Source organism: Cavia porcellus, unplaced genomic scaffold, assembly GCF_034190915.1.
Source record: "Cavia porcellus strain 051 isolate PalLab524CR breed Dunkin Hartley unplaced genomic scaffold, mCavPor4.1 scaffold_26, whole genome shotgun sequence".
Lineage (NCBI taxonomy): Eukaryota > Metazoa > Chordata > Mammalia > Rodentia > Caviidae > Cavia > Cavia porcellus.
The window spans coordinates 3,640,334-3,656,952 of NW_026947509.1; the positions used below are offsets into that span (position 1 = coordinate 3,640,334).

The 16,619-nt window shown below is 35.3% G+C and overlaps 1 protein-coding gene across 1 annotated transcript in view; it reads right to left on the reverse strand.

The window, feature by feature from the left end:
- The window catches only part of Dnah14 (dynein axonemal heavy chain 14), a 345,721-nt gene that overhangs the window by 144,631 nt on the left and 184,471 nt on the right, over nucleotides 1–16,619 (reverse strand). The window contains exons 41-43 of the mRNA XM_063237535.1: nucleotides 7,895–7,973; nucleotides 6,564–6,793; nucleotides 2,866–2,982 (exon numbers count right to left, since the gene is read on the reverse strand). Coding sequence (XP_063093605.1) covers nucleotides 2,866–2,982; nucleotides 6,564–6,793; nucleotides 7,895–7,973 — 426 coding nt within the window. The remainder of the gene's footprint in view (nucleotides 1–2,865; nucleotides 2,983–6,563; nucleotides 6,794–7,894; nucleotides 7,974–16,619) is intronic.

The following is a 16,619-nucleotide window of genomic DNA, read 5'->3' on the forward strand; positions in this document are numbered from 1 at the left end:
AGCATATAGGCAGCCTTATATGAAAACACACACACACACACACACACACACACAAAACCTCCTGAATTCTTCAGCTTTCTTATAACTACCCCAGTTCTCTAGCACATAGCCAAAACTTTCACAAGAGTCAAACATAGCCTTACTTCCTCATCTGTTATTTTCTCTCTCTCTACCTCTCTTTTTAATTAAGAATTAGCAGATTAGCTAATACATTCACACAGTGTGTAATCAGAAGTTCTTGATGATACACAGGGAGCAGACGTACTTATACCTGAGTCCTGGCCATATAAGACTTTTTTCCAGATGGAATTACACAATTTAATAAATATCATGAGTTTTCCACCAGTGCTCCAAGGGCAGGCATTCAGAATGCTTCCAACCTTTCGCAGTTACAAATAGCGCACACTACACATGTCATTTCACATATGTGTGAGATTAGTTCTTATAAGCAGAATGTTGTGTCAGTATAAACTGGCACATGGATTTATAATTTTGGTGGATTTGGACAAATTGTTTTCTGATCTTTGACATCTTATTATATTTTCACATCTTTGCCAAAAGTATCAAATTTTTGATACTTAGATTATAGATGAAAAGTTGTATCTCATTATGGTTTAATTTTGCTTCTCTCATATTATGAGTCAACTCTTTTCATATTTAAAAGATATTTATTTTTCTGTGAACTACTTATTAATGTACTTTATATTTTTATTTACAATTTTAAGGTGATTCTTTGGTTTTACAGATACTTTGTTATAGCACTAGCACATAATTAAAATGTAACCATTTCCTTTCCCAATATTGTATCTCTGTTTTTTTCTTTTCTAATTACATTGGTAAGCATCTCCAAATCACCATTAAAACAAAACACTGCATTTTGAAGGAAATATTTCATGCATCTCACCTTATGTAGACTGTTTCTGTTGCTGCTTTAATTTCTTCATTGCTATAAGACCTATTTGATTCTTTTTTCTATTGATTGAATTAGTTTTTAAAAATAGTTTCCTATCATTTGGAGGTATTTTCAAAAAAATAGTAAGCATGTGTCACGTCATGGTTTATGTCGGTGGCCCCCAAGCCTCCTGCAATTATGCATTTGTGATTGGTTCATTGTCTGGTACTCACATGGGTAGTGTGAGTGCTACACCCACCTAGGAGTGGAGCCAAAATACAATGTAACAGTGGAAAGAAGATGTGTCTCTTGCTCTTGCAGGTTAGCACCTTGCTGTTTGCAGCTGTCATGAACTGCAGGCCTGCATGACACCCTGCCTTGGAGCCAACTGAGTATGGACTGAAACCTGCAAGAACTGTGAGAAATAAACCTTTCCTCTCCTTCATTTTGGGTGTCAGATATTTTGTCCCAGCGACCAGTAAAAAGTAACTAAGACAACATGTGTGTCTTAAAATATGTACTTGGTAATTTCAGTCCCTCAAATTTTGTTACTCTCTGGCTATAATCTTGTTTCTGCTAATTATCTGAGTAAGAATGATTTGTAGGAATAATACAAGTTAGCAACACAATTTATGATAGCTAGATCTTGGGGACAGCACATATATGCATCAGCAGATTATTGGATAAGGCAAATGAATGAAATGTTATATTTGTACGCAATGGAATACTGCACTGCCATAAAGAAAGATGAACTTGAGGCATTCTTAGGTAAATGGATACAACTTGAGAATGTAATGTTAAGTAAGTCAGACACACAAGTTCAAATATTGCACAGTTTCTTTTATACAACACTATATATGTTTTTCCCCAAATTAATTATTCTAGTGTTTTAAAAATGTTTCAATATATATGTTAACTTGCTTCATGAATACTATTAGTTTATCTTAGTTCATTGTAAAGAAAATTTGTGTTATTGTTTGTTTCTTTTCTGTAAGAATCTTTTTGGTTTATGTCTTGTACTTAACTATTCTGATGCCAACACACACTGCAATAACTTATTGTCCCCATATTAATTTGTTATGAAAAAAAATTTTAAATTTTTCATAAAATAAAAAGTTTTCATTCATTAAATTTCTTGGACAAATGTTCCACAATTTACGATGCAGGTTACAACCAAATAAACCCACAGTGAATAGAAGTTATCACAAGTCAGTGCCTTTTAGCACTGGTAACCTGCTCAGCATCACAGCTGGTGACGGCGCTGCAGTACTGAGATCTCCACAGCTGCAATTGCTGCCTGCACCAGAACTGAAAGCGGACCTCGCTGTCAGTCACTAGTGAGAAAAGACCCCACATCTCAAAATTCCATGCACAGTTTAACCTGAGGGTACATTACTTTTGCACCATAATAGAGTTGAAAAATTGTAGGGTCAGGACCATCTGTGATTGTAAGGACACAACAAGAAGCCTGACTGTTAAATTTCTATCCTAAACTTCTACCAAGCTCTCAGAGTGCAACAAGTTTCAATGTTGAGAATAACATTTTAGCATGTGTGGATATCTGTCAAACTATGATTACTTTCCAATTAGCAGTTTATAATTATTTTCTAATTAGCAGTTACTTTTTATAGCCAAGGGCAAGCTCTTACATGGAAGGTTTTCCTTGTTTGAAGTGGCCTTTGTCATTTTCTATTTTTAATAATCACAGATAAATAAAATAATAAATGCTGCCAGCAGTAAGGTAAATAACGAGCTCCAGTTTTACAGTGTGCACTGGACTCAACTGACCCTCTGATTTTCTCAGAAAGTGTTACTCAAAAGATTGGCTTTGAGGACACATCTTGCAAATGTAACTGATCCCTACATAAACTTGGAACAGATCCAACATCAAAGTTGCTGACAACTATTTTTGTAAGTATAGTACCACCAGAACTTTTGAGAAGTTACAAGTCTGAATATCATAATTATCTTACCTTTTTGAGTTAGTGTTGCAACATTAGGAACTACATCTGACCAAGGCATGAATTCACATTGCTGTAGATCCAGAAAATACCCAAAGATAGATCGGTCACCAGTTGGTAGACTAAAGGCTAAATGGGGAATGATAAATAAATCCAAGAAAAGGTTTCAGTTGTGAAATGTGCCACTAACTATCTGAAAGGATAAGACTGTTGATCTGTAAGAGCATATCAAACTTCGTAAAATAAATTAGTGTTTTCTTCTTTGGTATTTAAATGTATAAAAGCAAAATTCTATTAATATTTTATCCTTTTAATAATTCATAAGACAAGGTGAATTACTGCCTGATATCCTTTGAGACCTTACCCAAAGCTTTTGCTTTTTACCATATATTTGGACACTATAAAATTCCAATACATTGGAAAATTCTGACACTTATTTGTAAATGACACGTAGTTTTCTATTATAAAAGTTTTATATTTTCTTAGTTGAAGTTCTGGAAAACATAGAATAAAAAAGAATTTCATGGTAGAGAGATAACAATGTTAATATTCAAAAAGGATAGATGTATAATAATGTTAACAACATACTTTATAAGTTTTGTCAGTTTTAATATTTCATTTTCTGATAGAGATAATAAATATCTTAGTATGATTTTAGAACCGTCAATTTTGGAGTTCTATCAGAATCTACTATTAAAGGACTAAGTTGTTTCAGTCACAAAAGTTCATGATTGTTTTATTTTTTGTGGGTTATTTTTTAAATGTAGTATTCTTTATTCCGCTTTAATCATTTGCCAGAAATTGTACTTCATATTATTGCTACTCGACCCTTTTTTATAAAGTATGACTTTATCTTCACTTTCTGTGTACTTCAAATTAATATACTATGTGTATATTATATTAACAAATCTGAAGGTTATATAGTATTTCTGACATATTTTCAAAGAGAATAAAGATCTATCATACATCCCTCTCCTGCCATCTTGTTATTTTGTGCATGATTTTGATTATATATTTTAATAAAAAAGAATTACTTAGTTATAATTGATAGATATATCAATCTGTTGAGCTAGTCTACCAAGACCTGTGCTCACCATTACTTTGTATTGGGCATCTTACTTCCCGCTGGGTATACTAGTTTTGGTGATGTCTACCTTTTATGCAAGAGCTTAGGTGTTTGACGGTTTCAGTCCTTGTACATCTGTATGAAGTTTTATTTTGATACCATTCTTAAATTATAGTTACTGACCATAATAATTTAGGCTTCCTCATCAATATGAAAATATCACATTGCTTCTTGATCTCTGTTGACACCAACAAAAATTTCTCTGTCCCTCCAATTAACCCTTCTTTGTAGACATCATCTTTTCTCTGATGGGTTTACCACTTTTTTCTTAACATTTTTATAACTTCATTATGCAATGATTATGTGTTTACTCTAAGAATGAATGTGATTCTGGAAAATTTACTCTGATCCCTTTCTGGTCTGTCTCAACCCATCTCCCACTGCTCAAATCTGCTTTCTATAGCTTTTTCCCTTTAAGTATTAATTTTTTCTTTGTTGGTACCCAGAGTAGAATTTTTCATGACTATTGAATTTCATGTTTGTATTACTATATTTTGCTTTTCTCAAAAGTCTACTTAGATTTTTGTTCATATTTATATGCTTTTTCTACTTGTTTTTGCTTCAGAACTACTTATGTTAAAATGGATGCTATTCTTTCATACATATTTTTAGAGAAGGCTGAATACTCACAGCATAATCTGTGAGATCACAATAACTGGATAAATATCAGGATGGGCCTGCAGTTTGAATATGGCTTGTCTACTCTTTACTCTTGTAGGAGCCTAGTTCCATCCTGAAGGGTCTGAAAGTAGGAACGTACTTGGTGGCATGTAACCCTGGGCTTCTGAGAGATGCTTAGGACTGGAGAAGATCATCAGGGTTAAGCCCCTGTGACGGATTCTTGGTGTCTCCCACAGGAAGACAGACACCAGGGGACACAGACATTTTGATATGTGCCATTTGGGACTCTGCCAGCAAGAAGGCCATCATCAGATGTGACCCCTTGACCTTGAGTCTCCAGAACCAAGAGAGCCAAAGCACTTTGCTTTATCATCCACCTAATGTGTGGTACTCTGTAAATAGCATCAGAAAATGGACTACAATGGGTGATTTTGTTGGTACCCTTTTAACATGAACTTTCCTTTTGTGTTTATAGTTTTTGTTTGCAAACTGATTATCAATGAGAGTTTCTCAGCTCTCCTCTCTGTTTTGCAGTTGTTACGTCTAGTTTGGTAGCTTTATGAGGCGTCCACCTGCCTCTTTTTCCTGTACCTCAGTCCTAACCAGTCCTAACCCATCCGAGATTCTTTTACACTAGAGTGTCAGATGACAAAGTAAAATTTCATATTCACAGTTTTAAGATAAATTATTTAACATAATGTGGAATTCATCAATATGCTTTTAGATTCATATGAAGAATAAATATAGCTTGAAGATACTTTTGCCTGACAAATTACAACTGTTTATTTACCTTTAAGAGTCAAGAGGCATCAACTTAAATTGTTAACTTCAATAATAAGTTAACATGCATGCTTTGGGATCAAAAGTTAATTTATATAGTAAACAACAGAAAACTTTTGATGTGCAGACTTAGTGTGTATGTGTACGTGTCATTCTTTTGGGAGCACAGAAGGCCTGACCTTGCTTGTGCTGATTGGTGCTTGCTCCTCTGGGCACCCTATATGAACTGTTTACAGGCAATCTTGAAGGATACAGTGAGAGTTACATGAGATGGATGAGGAGGATTTGTATCTTTGGTATTGCATTTCTAGCTTTCATCTTTACTTAGCAAGTTTCTTTTCAATATATTAATATTTGTCTCATTTTGATACTACATCAAAACTCTTGATTTGTTCAAATGTCTTTAATCAGTAGCAGTTGATTGGGAAGGCTCCATGTTTCACAGTATTAGGAGAGAACTTATTTGTTAGAATTGACTTGAAAAGTTCAAACATAAGGAATAAAATATTAGAATTAAATAAAAAAAGAAACATAAGACTTTAGTACTCTGCTCTACAGAAGCTCCTGCTACATAGTGGTACAGTAGGTCCGATCCACTGCACAGCCATGGCTAGGGGTGCCAGTCTCTGTCTCTGTCCTTGTCCCACTAGTGTTCTATGTCTGTGTTCTACCTAGAACTATGGAGAACTGCCATCGTCTTCAGACTTCTTTCACTGCAGTGAGGGTACTGGTGTTCTTATTATTGATTCCTTTTTGCCGTTAGCCTTTATACATACTTTCCAAGATGGGCCTACTCACAACAAACTCAATCATAGCTTCTGATTAATACTTTAAAATAATCATGAGAGAAGGAAGCTAAATCCCTACCCATGAGCCAGCCAGAGTGCAGAGTAGGAAGAACCAGGAAGAAGCTAAGCCCCTGCTTATGAGCCAGCCTGAGCATGGGCTGGGGAGAGAACAGTCCCCCACACAATCACACTGTAAGCAACCAGCTGATTCAGAAGAACTGTAATGTTAAGCCTAAAGTGGTAGTCTGAGCAACTATTTAGAGGACAACAATACACAATATAGTAACTGTTGCAGATTTTCTACTGTTATTACCATTTCAATTTGTTTTATTGCTCTGTTTTATTCCTTTTAAAATCATAAAATAAGCATTATAGTGAGGCTCCCATGAACATACCTATTTGTGAAATGTTTTCAAATAATTTATGAACGAAGTTATCGAAACTATAGGTTACATCTGCAAGACAATCAGGTTCAAAAGCTGAGCAGAACACAGTGTCATCTTTATGTTCATCTTCGCGTTTTAAAATTCCCCCAAATGCCCAAGTAAATGCAAACACGAAAAGCTTCTGCAACACCAGTGCTAATTTATCAGGATTTTTCTCCAGATACCATGTATTTTTACTGCTGAAGCAGAGATAAGCAGAAGGGTGAAGGTTAAGTGCTTTAGAAAGTAGCTCAGAAATGTATCTGAATATCATGTCAACATTTCATGGTTAAAAACTATAGTACAGTTCAGTACTAACAGAAACAGTTCATAGTTAATTTATACTTTCCCCTTTGATAAGTCATTTAAATTATAGTTACTATTTTTAAAGTTTCATAGTTATAAGAAATTTAGTCAACTTTTATTTAATATATACCTTTAATATATTTTAACTTATTACATGAAAATACATACTTTACAAATACTTTCATTTAATATATGCATATATATCTTTATAATGTATCTTAAAACATGTTTAATTTGATATGCTGCATATAGCTATTTTATGTACATATTTTAATATATGTACATGTGTTTCATTTTTACTTTAGGTCAATTTATTAGCTAAGAGTTTACTTGTCATTTGGGAGAAGCTCTGGTAACTTCGTTGTATGTACAGACTGTAAGTGAACAGTTAATTCTCTCTGTGTTCTCTCAGTCAGGTCCCAGAGGCTGACCTGGTCCTGCCTGCCCTGGTGCAGCCTGCCTGAAACCATGCAGTGCAGTTCTGGGAATTTCTTCCAGTCCCTATCAACCCAGGTCACTGCTGGCTGGTGCAACTCAGGTTCCACAGTGACAAGGGTGCTGCTCATGGGGTTGAAAAAGGGGTGTGAGCCTCAGTTCAAGATATCTGCACAATTCAGGGTTTATTACCATAGAGTTATCACGAACTGCAATTTAGTAGAACTACTCACACACAGTACATTCACATGCTTTTATCTGGGATTTCTAGTGCATGCCAAGGACAGAGAAAATTCATATCAACTTTATTCCTTTACCAAATATGCATAGAGGCTGGACAAATGTATTCATGTAATGCCCACTGCTTTAAAACAGCATAGAAATTGGGCACTTTTGCATTATCTGTACAGAGGACTCCACATTGGAATAAAATACATGAAGTGTACAGTAATTTGTTGATAAGGAGAGTTCTAGGTTTACTGACATGAGATCCTGTCAGCATCTCAAGGCCTGGCACCAAGTAAGTACCAAAGTGTATTGCTTAAAGGAACATCACTGACCTGTTCTCTGTGATCTTCGATTTGACAGAATCTTCCACAGAACTTGCTTTCTTACTTAAAGCGTTATTCAAATCACCACCTTAAAAAGGAACAAGTATTTTTGCACAATTAGCAACAGATAGAAGAGCCACCCATTTTGCAGAGCACCACACATAGTAAATTAGTATTTTTTTCTTTTCTTAGCATATTTTTCCCAATATTTGTTTTCTTTTTTATTTCAAAAAGCAAAACAGAAAAGATGATCGAAATGATTCAGAATTTGAAAAACAAAATAGTAGGAAATTAACACTAGTTAATACATTGCATATTGTTGTCTTAGAAATAGTTGCACAGGTTACAAGATTTAGGCATAAAAATTAATCAAACAATCAAATAATGAAAGCACAAACTGTTCTTTCTGATGAACTAACAAAGATTAGTAGCATAGTTATCTTGTGTATATATATATATATATATCATACATACACACAAATATGTACACATATATACATGAAATCTTTTCTTTTCTTCTTTTCCCTATCTCAGTTGTTTTTTCCTTTTGAGCACTTTCTTTCCCTTTTATTGTCACAATATCTATTGTACATTCTAGATCTTATTACTTTTTCAGTTTTTTTACACTAGGGAGAGAATACAATTTTTATTAATGTGAGTTTATTTCACTTATGAGTATGGTCTCAAGTTGCCTCCATTTACCTATAAAAGCATCAAGATTATCCTTCTTCATAGCTGAGTAATATTCCATTATAAAAATACTACTTTTTTATCCATTCTGTGGTTGATGGGCATTTGGGTTGTTTGCAAGCTGTAGCTATTACAAATAGCTCTCCTACAAATGTGGGTGCTCATATATTGCTGTGGCATGACATTTTCAATTTTTCTGGGAAAATACCCAGAAGGAAAATAGCTAGATTGAATGGGACTTCCAATCCTAGGTTTTTGAGGAATCCCCACACTGGTTTCCACAGTTGTTGGACTAGACTACACTCCCACCAACAGCTTTTCCTACAGCCCCACCAACATTCTTTATCAGTTGATGTCTTGATGGCAGCCATCCTTTCTGGAGTGAGATGGAATCTCATGTTGTTTTAATTTGCACTTCTTGAATGACCAGTGATGTTGAACGTCTTCATGTATTCATTTGCCATTTGTAGTTCTTCATCTGAGAGCTGTGTATTCATCTCAGATGTTCATTTTTGGAGTGGGTCTTTGAATTTGGGGGTCTGATTTTTTTCAGTTCTTTATATGTTCTAGATATAAGTTCTTTATCTGAGGAACAGCAGATTAAAATTTTTTTCCATTCTGTAGGTTTTTTTCTCACTCTTGGTGATTTCTTTTGAAGCACAAAAACTCTTTAATAAGATGAGATCTCAGTTGTTTTGCATTTTGTTCATGAATCCTTTGCCTACTTTCATGTCTTCATGATTTCTACCTATCTTGTCTTCCAGTAGATTTAGTGTTTCTATTTTTAATATTTAGATCTTTGATCCATTTTGACTTTAGTTTAGTGCATAATGATAGACATGGGTCTAGTTTTAGTCTTCTGCATGTGGAAAGCCAGTTTTTGTAGCATCATTTATTAAAGAGGCTGTCTTTCTTCTAGTGAATATGTTTGGCCCCTTTGTCAAAGATAAGGAGGCTGAGTGTCTTTGTAGTTGTGCCTTCATCTTCTAATCTGTTCCACTGATCCTCAGGTCTGTTTTTTTGCCAGTACCATGCTAATATTATCACAGTAGCTTTGTAGTATAGTTTCAAGTCAGGGATTTTGATGCCTTCTTCCTTGCCTTTATTTCCCAGGATTGCCACTGCTATTCTAGGTCTCTTCTATTTCCAAATGAATTTTAGGAATATTTTATCTAGATCTGTGAGGTAGTTAATGGTATTTGATTGGGATTGTATTACATCTGTATAACAGTTTGGGAGTATGGTCACTTTTACTATATTCGTTCTTCCTATTCAAGACAAAGGGTATCTTTCCATTTTCTGACATTCTCTTCAATCTCCTTTTTTAGACTATAGTTCTCAATGTGCAAGTCTTTTATATTCTTTGTTAGGTTGATTCCTAAGTATTTCTTTTTTTTTTTTTCTGGATGGTACTGTGAAGGGTGTGGTTTCCCTAATTTTTCTCTCAGAGAGTTTGTTTTGTGTACAGGATTGCTATTGATTTTTGGATGTTGACTTTGTATCCAGCTACACTGCTGAATTTTCTTATTAACTCTAGTAGTCTTTTGATGGAGTTTTAAAGTCTTCTATGTAGAGTATCATGTCATCTGCAAATAGTCTTACTTTCCATTCCTTCCTCCTTTTATTTATCTCTTTTATCTAATTGCTCTGGCTAATGGTCCCAGAACTATATTGAATAGGAGTGGTGATAATGGACATCCTTGTCTTGTTCATGATTTTAGAGTGAAAGCTTTCAGTTTTTGTCCAGTTAGTAGGATGTTGGTTTGTCATAGATGGCTTTTATCAGATTGAGGGTAGATATCATGTATTCTGATTTTCTATAGGTTTTTTATTATGAACAAGTGTTGGAAATTATCAAAAGTTTTTCTGCATCTACTGAGATGATCATGGGGTTTTTGTCTTTGTCTCTGTTGATGCTGTGTCTTACATTTATTGATTTGTGTATGCTGAACCATCCCTGCATTCCTGGGAATATCTGTTTTCTTAATATTAAAATATACTTCTTAAAGAAGAGTTAGGAAATACCAAAAAAATACAGAAGAAAAAACCACTCACAATTCTACCACCCACAGAAAACAATCATTTAAATGTTAATGCATTTCTTTATGGTCTGATATATAAGGACTTACAAATTATATAAATATATTTTCAAAAATATAAATAAAAATTGAAGAGGCTGGTGTTTCTGCCCTGCTTTTTTTGTTTTAGCCTGTCTCGTCATTGCAAATCCCTAGAAACATGATGTTGCTGCATTATCGTTTATTAAGCCATTCTCCCACTATTAGAATGTATATTATTGTTTTTTGTGATTGTAAAATAACTCTGACATATGTAAATATCCTTGTACATATGCCTCTGAGTGTTTCTTTATAACAAATTTCTAAAATAAGATGTCTGAAGGCAGAATATACTAATATTCTTGACATACAGTGCTAAATCTCACCTTTTTTGGGTGAGATATTTGGCAATACATATCAAGAATGCACCTTCAATTTCGTTCTGTGAAAGTTTATATTTTGGCACATTTCAGCCATGAATGTGTTTTATATCACAAAATTCTTTGCTTATTAGATAATTTATCCTGTTTTCAAACAATTTTCTTGTCATTATTATCAGATTAAATATTTCTTTAAGAACATATTGGAAATTTTAACATGTGTATAAAAGTTACTTACATAACTTCTATACCTGTCCTCTAACTTTATCCCCAGCCAATTTATTTCAAATTCTCAGCACAACTCATTGTGGGACACAGAAATGGTACAGGATATCTGGAGGTTACAGAAAGTCTTGAAAAATTTGGAGGAGTAACCATTTTTTACTATGATAAAAATGTAACTTATCATTTTAATCATTTTAAGTGTGAAGTTTGGTGACACTAATGATTTAAATTACAAAAATGTTTAGTAGAGCTAACAAGTTAATCTAACAGATATAAATCAATATACAACTATCAACTATTTTTAAACACTGACAATAAACTACTAGAAATTGAACTTATAAAATATCATTATAATAAGCAGATGGGTGCTCTAGTTAGACTTCAGCAGCCCCTCTTCGAAGGATCCCAGGGAGCTCCTGCAGTTGAAGGGCAAAGAGACTCAGCAAGACCAGGAGGGAAGTTGAGCTATAGGGAAAATTAAACAAGTTACCCAGCACTTAAAATAGAAGCATTGGAGCAAATAATGCTCCAGATTTTCAGTCCAGACTTCTCTAAACTCTCTGCAGAAAGGGTGGCTCTCTCACCCACAGCTGACAAGAAGGAAAACCATGGCTGAACAAGGTTCACTGACAGTGATGTTAACTGCAGGGCCCTGAGACCATCATGGCCCAGAGTGGCTCTTAACCTCCAGAAACCAGCAGGATACAGCCAGAGGAGAATGAAAAAGGTGATTCTCAAAGTGCTCAAGAGGCTTAATGAAATATTAGCATTCCCAGGTTAAAATGTATGGGGAAGCAACAAGGTTCATATCTTGTATCACAAGGAGAAATCAAGGTTAAGTGAACAGGAAGTCAAGGGAAGTTGTTCCAGTAAATGCCACATCCCTCATCTCCAGGCCTAACTAGGTTTCAGGCCCAGAACCCATTGAAGAAGTTGTGACCCTCTGCAATACCATGAGAAGTTTTTATACTGATCTTTCTCTGGGGAAAGTCTCAGCCATTTACTTGAGCAACTCACCCTAGGAAATAGGAATATTCAGTTTTAGAATTGTTGGATGTAGGACATCATCTTGCCCTTCAAAAGGGGATATGGAATTCTGAACAAACTTCAGCTTAACAGAACCCACTGGAACCTCACCTGCTGGCTGCTTTCCTGATCCCCAAATACTTAATAGGGTCTGACATACTTAATAATCAAGCAATATTGGGCCCTTACCCTATGAGATAAGAGCTATCACAATGTGAAAGGCTATAATGGAAGTCTCTGAAACTGCCTCCCTTGCCTGCTAAGATAGTAACTCAAATACAACATCACGTACCAAGGGAGAGGAAACGGTAGTTCCTCTGTCAATTGTTTCTTTATATAGTCTGTCTCTGTTTTTTCGCCCCTCCTCTATGAAGTGTGTATATCTACAAAAATAATCACTATATTATTTTTCTAAGTAACAACTACTCTTATTGCTTAACATGACTTTTACCTTAAAATAAAATCTGACTGATACTAAAGTTGGTAATACAGCTTCCTTTTCATTCATGTTTACATTGTGTTATGCTTTTTCAATTCTTTATTTTACCCATTCCATATCAATTTTTGTCATAACAGTTTTATAGACACATAATTTGTAATACCATACAATTCACCCTCTTAAAGTATTTCAGTATTTTCTGGTATATTTACAAAAGTACAAACATCACTGCTAATTTTTTTCATCACTGCTAATTTTAAAATATTTTCATCATGTTAAGAAAAAATCTCATATCCATAAATAATAACTTTTCTCCTTCCTTCAGCCCCTGACAAGCACTAATGTACTTTGTCTCTATAGATTTGCTTATTCTGGACATGTACTATAAATAGAATAATGTAATACACAGACTTTTGTGACTAGCTTCCCTCACCAGATGTAGAGTTTTCACTATGGATATGCTACACTTTGTTTACACAGACAGTAGACGTTGGGGTTATTTCCACCTTTTGGCTACTGTGAATAATGCTGCTATAAATGTACAGGGTTTTTTTTGGACTTGTGTTTGCCCTTCTCTTGAGTATGTGTTTCCAGAGTGAGATTGCCAGGTCACAACAGGTGATTATAAAATATTACTGACTTATTTCCAAACTGTTTGCCAAAGGGGCTTCTCCATGTTGTGTCCTTTGCTTTAAGGATAATGCTAGTATAAAATAAATCAGTAGATTTTTGTTTTAAAATTGAATTGGATCGTTCATATCTTTTAAATGAGGAGATAATTTAATTCATTTATATTTATTGTAGCTATTGTTCATGCTGGATTCATTTTCTGGTTCTTTAGTTGTTCAAATTTCTCTTTCATTAGCTTCTTCTGTTTTCTGTTGGAGAAACCCCAACATTCCCCTGCATATGTAAGAGCTATGTGTTACACTGTTATTGTGTCACCCTAACATCGTTAAGACCCACACATTTGCTTGTACTTCTCCATCACCTTCTAAACATCACTTCTGTTTCTTTGCTGGAACAGCATGGTGGTAGTTTTCTCTCAGTCTTCTTAGAACTGCCGCCCCTCTCCTTTCTTCCCCTTTTTGTTGGAATCATTTAGAATTTTAGTTATGGATTTTGATGAATGTATACACTTCTGAGAAATGTTCTTTGCTATGTCATAGTCTTGTTTTACTAAATTAGTTAACCACACTTAACTTGCCTGTCTCCTGATTCTCCTTGATTTATTTCTTGTAATAATAACATGGTTTCTCACCAAAAGTGTTTTCTGAGGGTAGTTTGTGTTAAATTTCTTCAGCTTTAGTATCTAAGGATACGTTAGTATACTTCTCATATTTAAATAATATTTTAGTTAAGTGTAAAACATTTTGAAGTATTTACCTTCTTGAATGAGTACTGATATTGAGAAATCTTATTCTAATCTATTATTTTCCAGTTGGCTCTCTAATTCTTTTAGAATTGTTTTATTAAGCTTAGATATTGAGTCATAACACATGGTCTCCTTGCTGATAAATTCCATACCTGAGGCTTAGGTGCACAGTTTTCTTTACAGTGAGCCCAGAGCACGGGAACTAGAGATTCTCCTACTCCCACCTCAGCCTCACATCATGTAGCCAGCAAAAGCCATGTGCTCCAGGAAAGTCTGTGGCAACTGAAGACACTATGGTAACAATCAAAGCCAAATCCAAGTCAAAATTGTCTTAGCCCTTCCTTCCACTACTAAGCAATCCGGTAGAAGACACAGATGTCTCACAGCAGAAGGCAGGGTAGTGGTTCCTACAAATGGAACTACTATAAGATTTAGCACTCTCACTCTGGGTACACATGCACAGGAAATTAAATTAGTGTTCTGAAGAGATGGCTGCCCGCTCATGTTCACTGCAGCATCATTCACCACAGCCATGTGTGGATCAATCTCGGAACTGCCAGTGAATGAACAGATGAAAATGCTGCATGCACACACCCACACCCACCCACCCACACACACACACACGCACACACACACACACACACGGATATACTATTCAGCCATGAGGAAAGAACATTCTGTCACCTGTGATATAACACATGGACTTACCTGGAGGATAGTATAGGTAACACAGTAAGCCAGGCACAAAAGGACATGATTTCATTCATACACTGAACCCCAAACTAGTTCATTCATACAAGAGGAGGGAAGAATTGTGATGACTGGAGCTAGGTTGTTGGGTGAGGAGAATGTTAGAGTGATGTTGGTCAAAAGATACAACTTTTCAGTTAAATAGCAGGAATTAAGTTCAAAAGTACAGTTAACATTACAGTTAATGATAGTACAACTCAATTCAGCCATATTACAGCACAAAAATGTTTTGCATACAGTGCACAAAGTGCTTTGTCACTTCCCCTTGCTGTGCTCTACTGTGCCAACTGGACGGGGCAGAGAAATTCTATTTTTCCCTTTCAGTACAGTAACCTATAAATTACATGAGACATTCAGCACTACTATAAAATACCCTTTGTGTTTCCCACACTGCAGGTGGAGTGTTCTGAGCATGCTTACAGTAGGCTAGGTGAAGGGAATTTAATGTATCTCGGCCTAAAATATTTCAATATTTATTTCAATGCATATTTATTTCAATACATAAGCCTATTGAAAATTGAGGAACATCTGCACATTGCATTCTTGAAAATGCCAAATTTTAAGAGAAATGAAAACTATAAGCAAGTTAAATAGAAATGATAGAAATAAAATCAAAGTATCAGAATTAGAACACGTCTGATGGCCTACAACAACAGAGGAAAGAATGAGTGACTTGAAGGTAATAGAAATTGTCGAGTCTGAAGTACAGAAAAAAAAAGAAACAGAAAAAACTTACAGCCAAACTGACAGAGAGTTCAAGGGTTGTGGAATAATAGGTCAATGTAACATTTCTAGGTGTGGGGTTTTACGTTCTACCTCTTAATACCCTAGGATCTTATTCAGTTTTAGGATTGTACCTAATTTGATGAAAGCTTGGGAATTATTTCTTGAATACATTATCTCAAAATTTTCTTTCTAAAGTTGTTATACAAATGCTAATCTTCTGACTTTTATTTACCTTTCACACATGCATTTGTGTACTACTAAGTGAACATATTTAGTACATATAACATTTTATTTCCAGCCCTTTGAGACACACTCTGAAAGAGTTCCTGAATGGCTCCATCTCTCTGCTGTGCTATTGGGGAAGCCAATCCAACTTTCCACCCATTTACTGTGTTCTTTATTTTAACAGTTATTTTACTCCTGACCTCTAGCATATTTACCTGTTTAACTATCTCTTGCTTTGTTTTCAGAGTTCATTTCCTGCCTTGAAGCTCTGGCAAGCTGCCTTGTGTGCATCTGGGAGGGACACACAGTCTTCACTGCACAGGACTTCATATAGGCCTTAAGGTCTGAAGGGGTTTGGCAGCACGAGGAAATTATTCTTACCTGCTCCTTACCCTGGTGAGGCTCTTTGCCATGTGGGGTTTTGTCAATGGCCCTTGCTGTGCTCTAGTGTGCCAACTGGACAGGGAAGAACTGCGGCTCTCTCAGAGCCTGGACGAGGTGAGTGTGAGGAGCCTCCAATTGCCCACTTTGTCTCCATGCACGACTTCAGCTCTTCTGTTCAGGGATGCCATTTCCTTCATTTGGGTCTGGCTTAAGGCACCTCAGAAATTTCTCACAATTTTTATATTAACTTGTTGAGTCCAAAACTGGGTTTAGGAGAGAGCTAGGAGCTTATGCTAATTTGCCACTTTACCAGGAATTTCATAGAACCATTATCCGGATTCCAGAGCCTAAGTCTCTGAATACCATCCTATACTGGTTTTTAAATCTGTTTGTCTCTCCCTTGTGTTTTACTGCTTTCCATCCTTATGTCTTTCACGATTATAGCTTAAACCTGGCA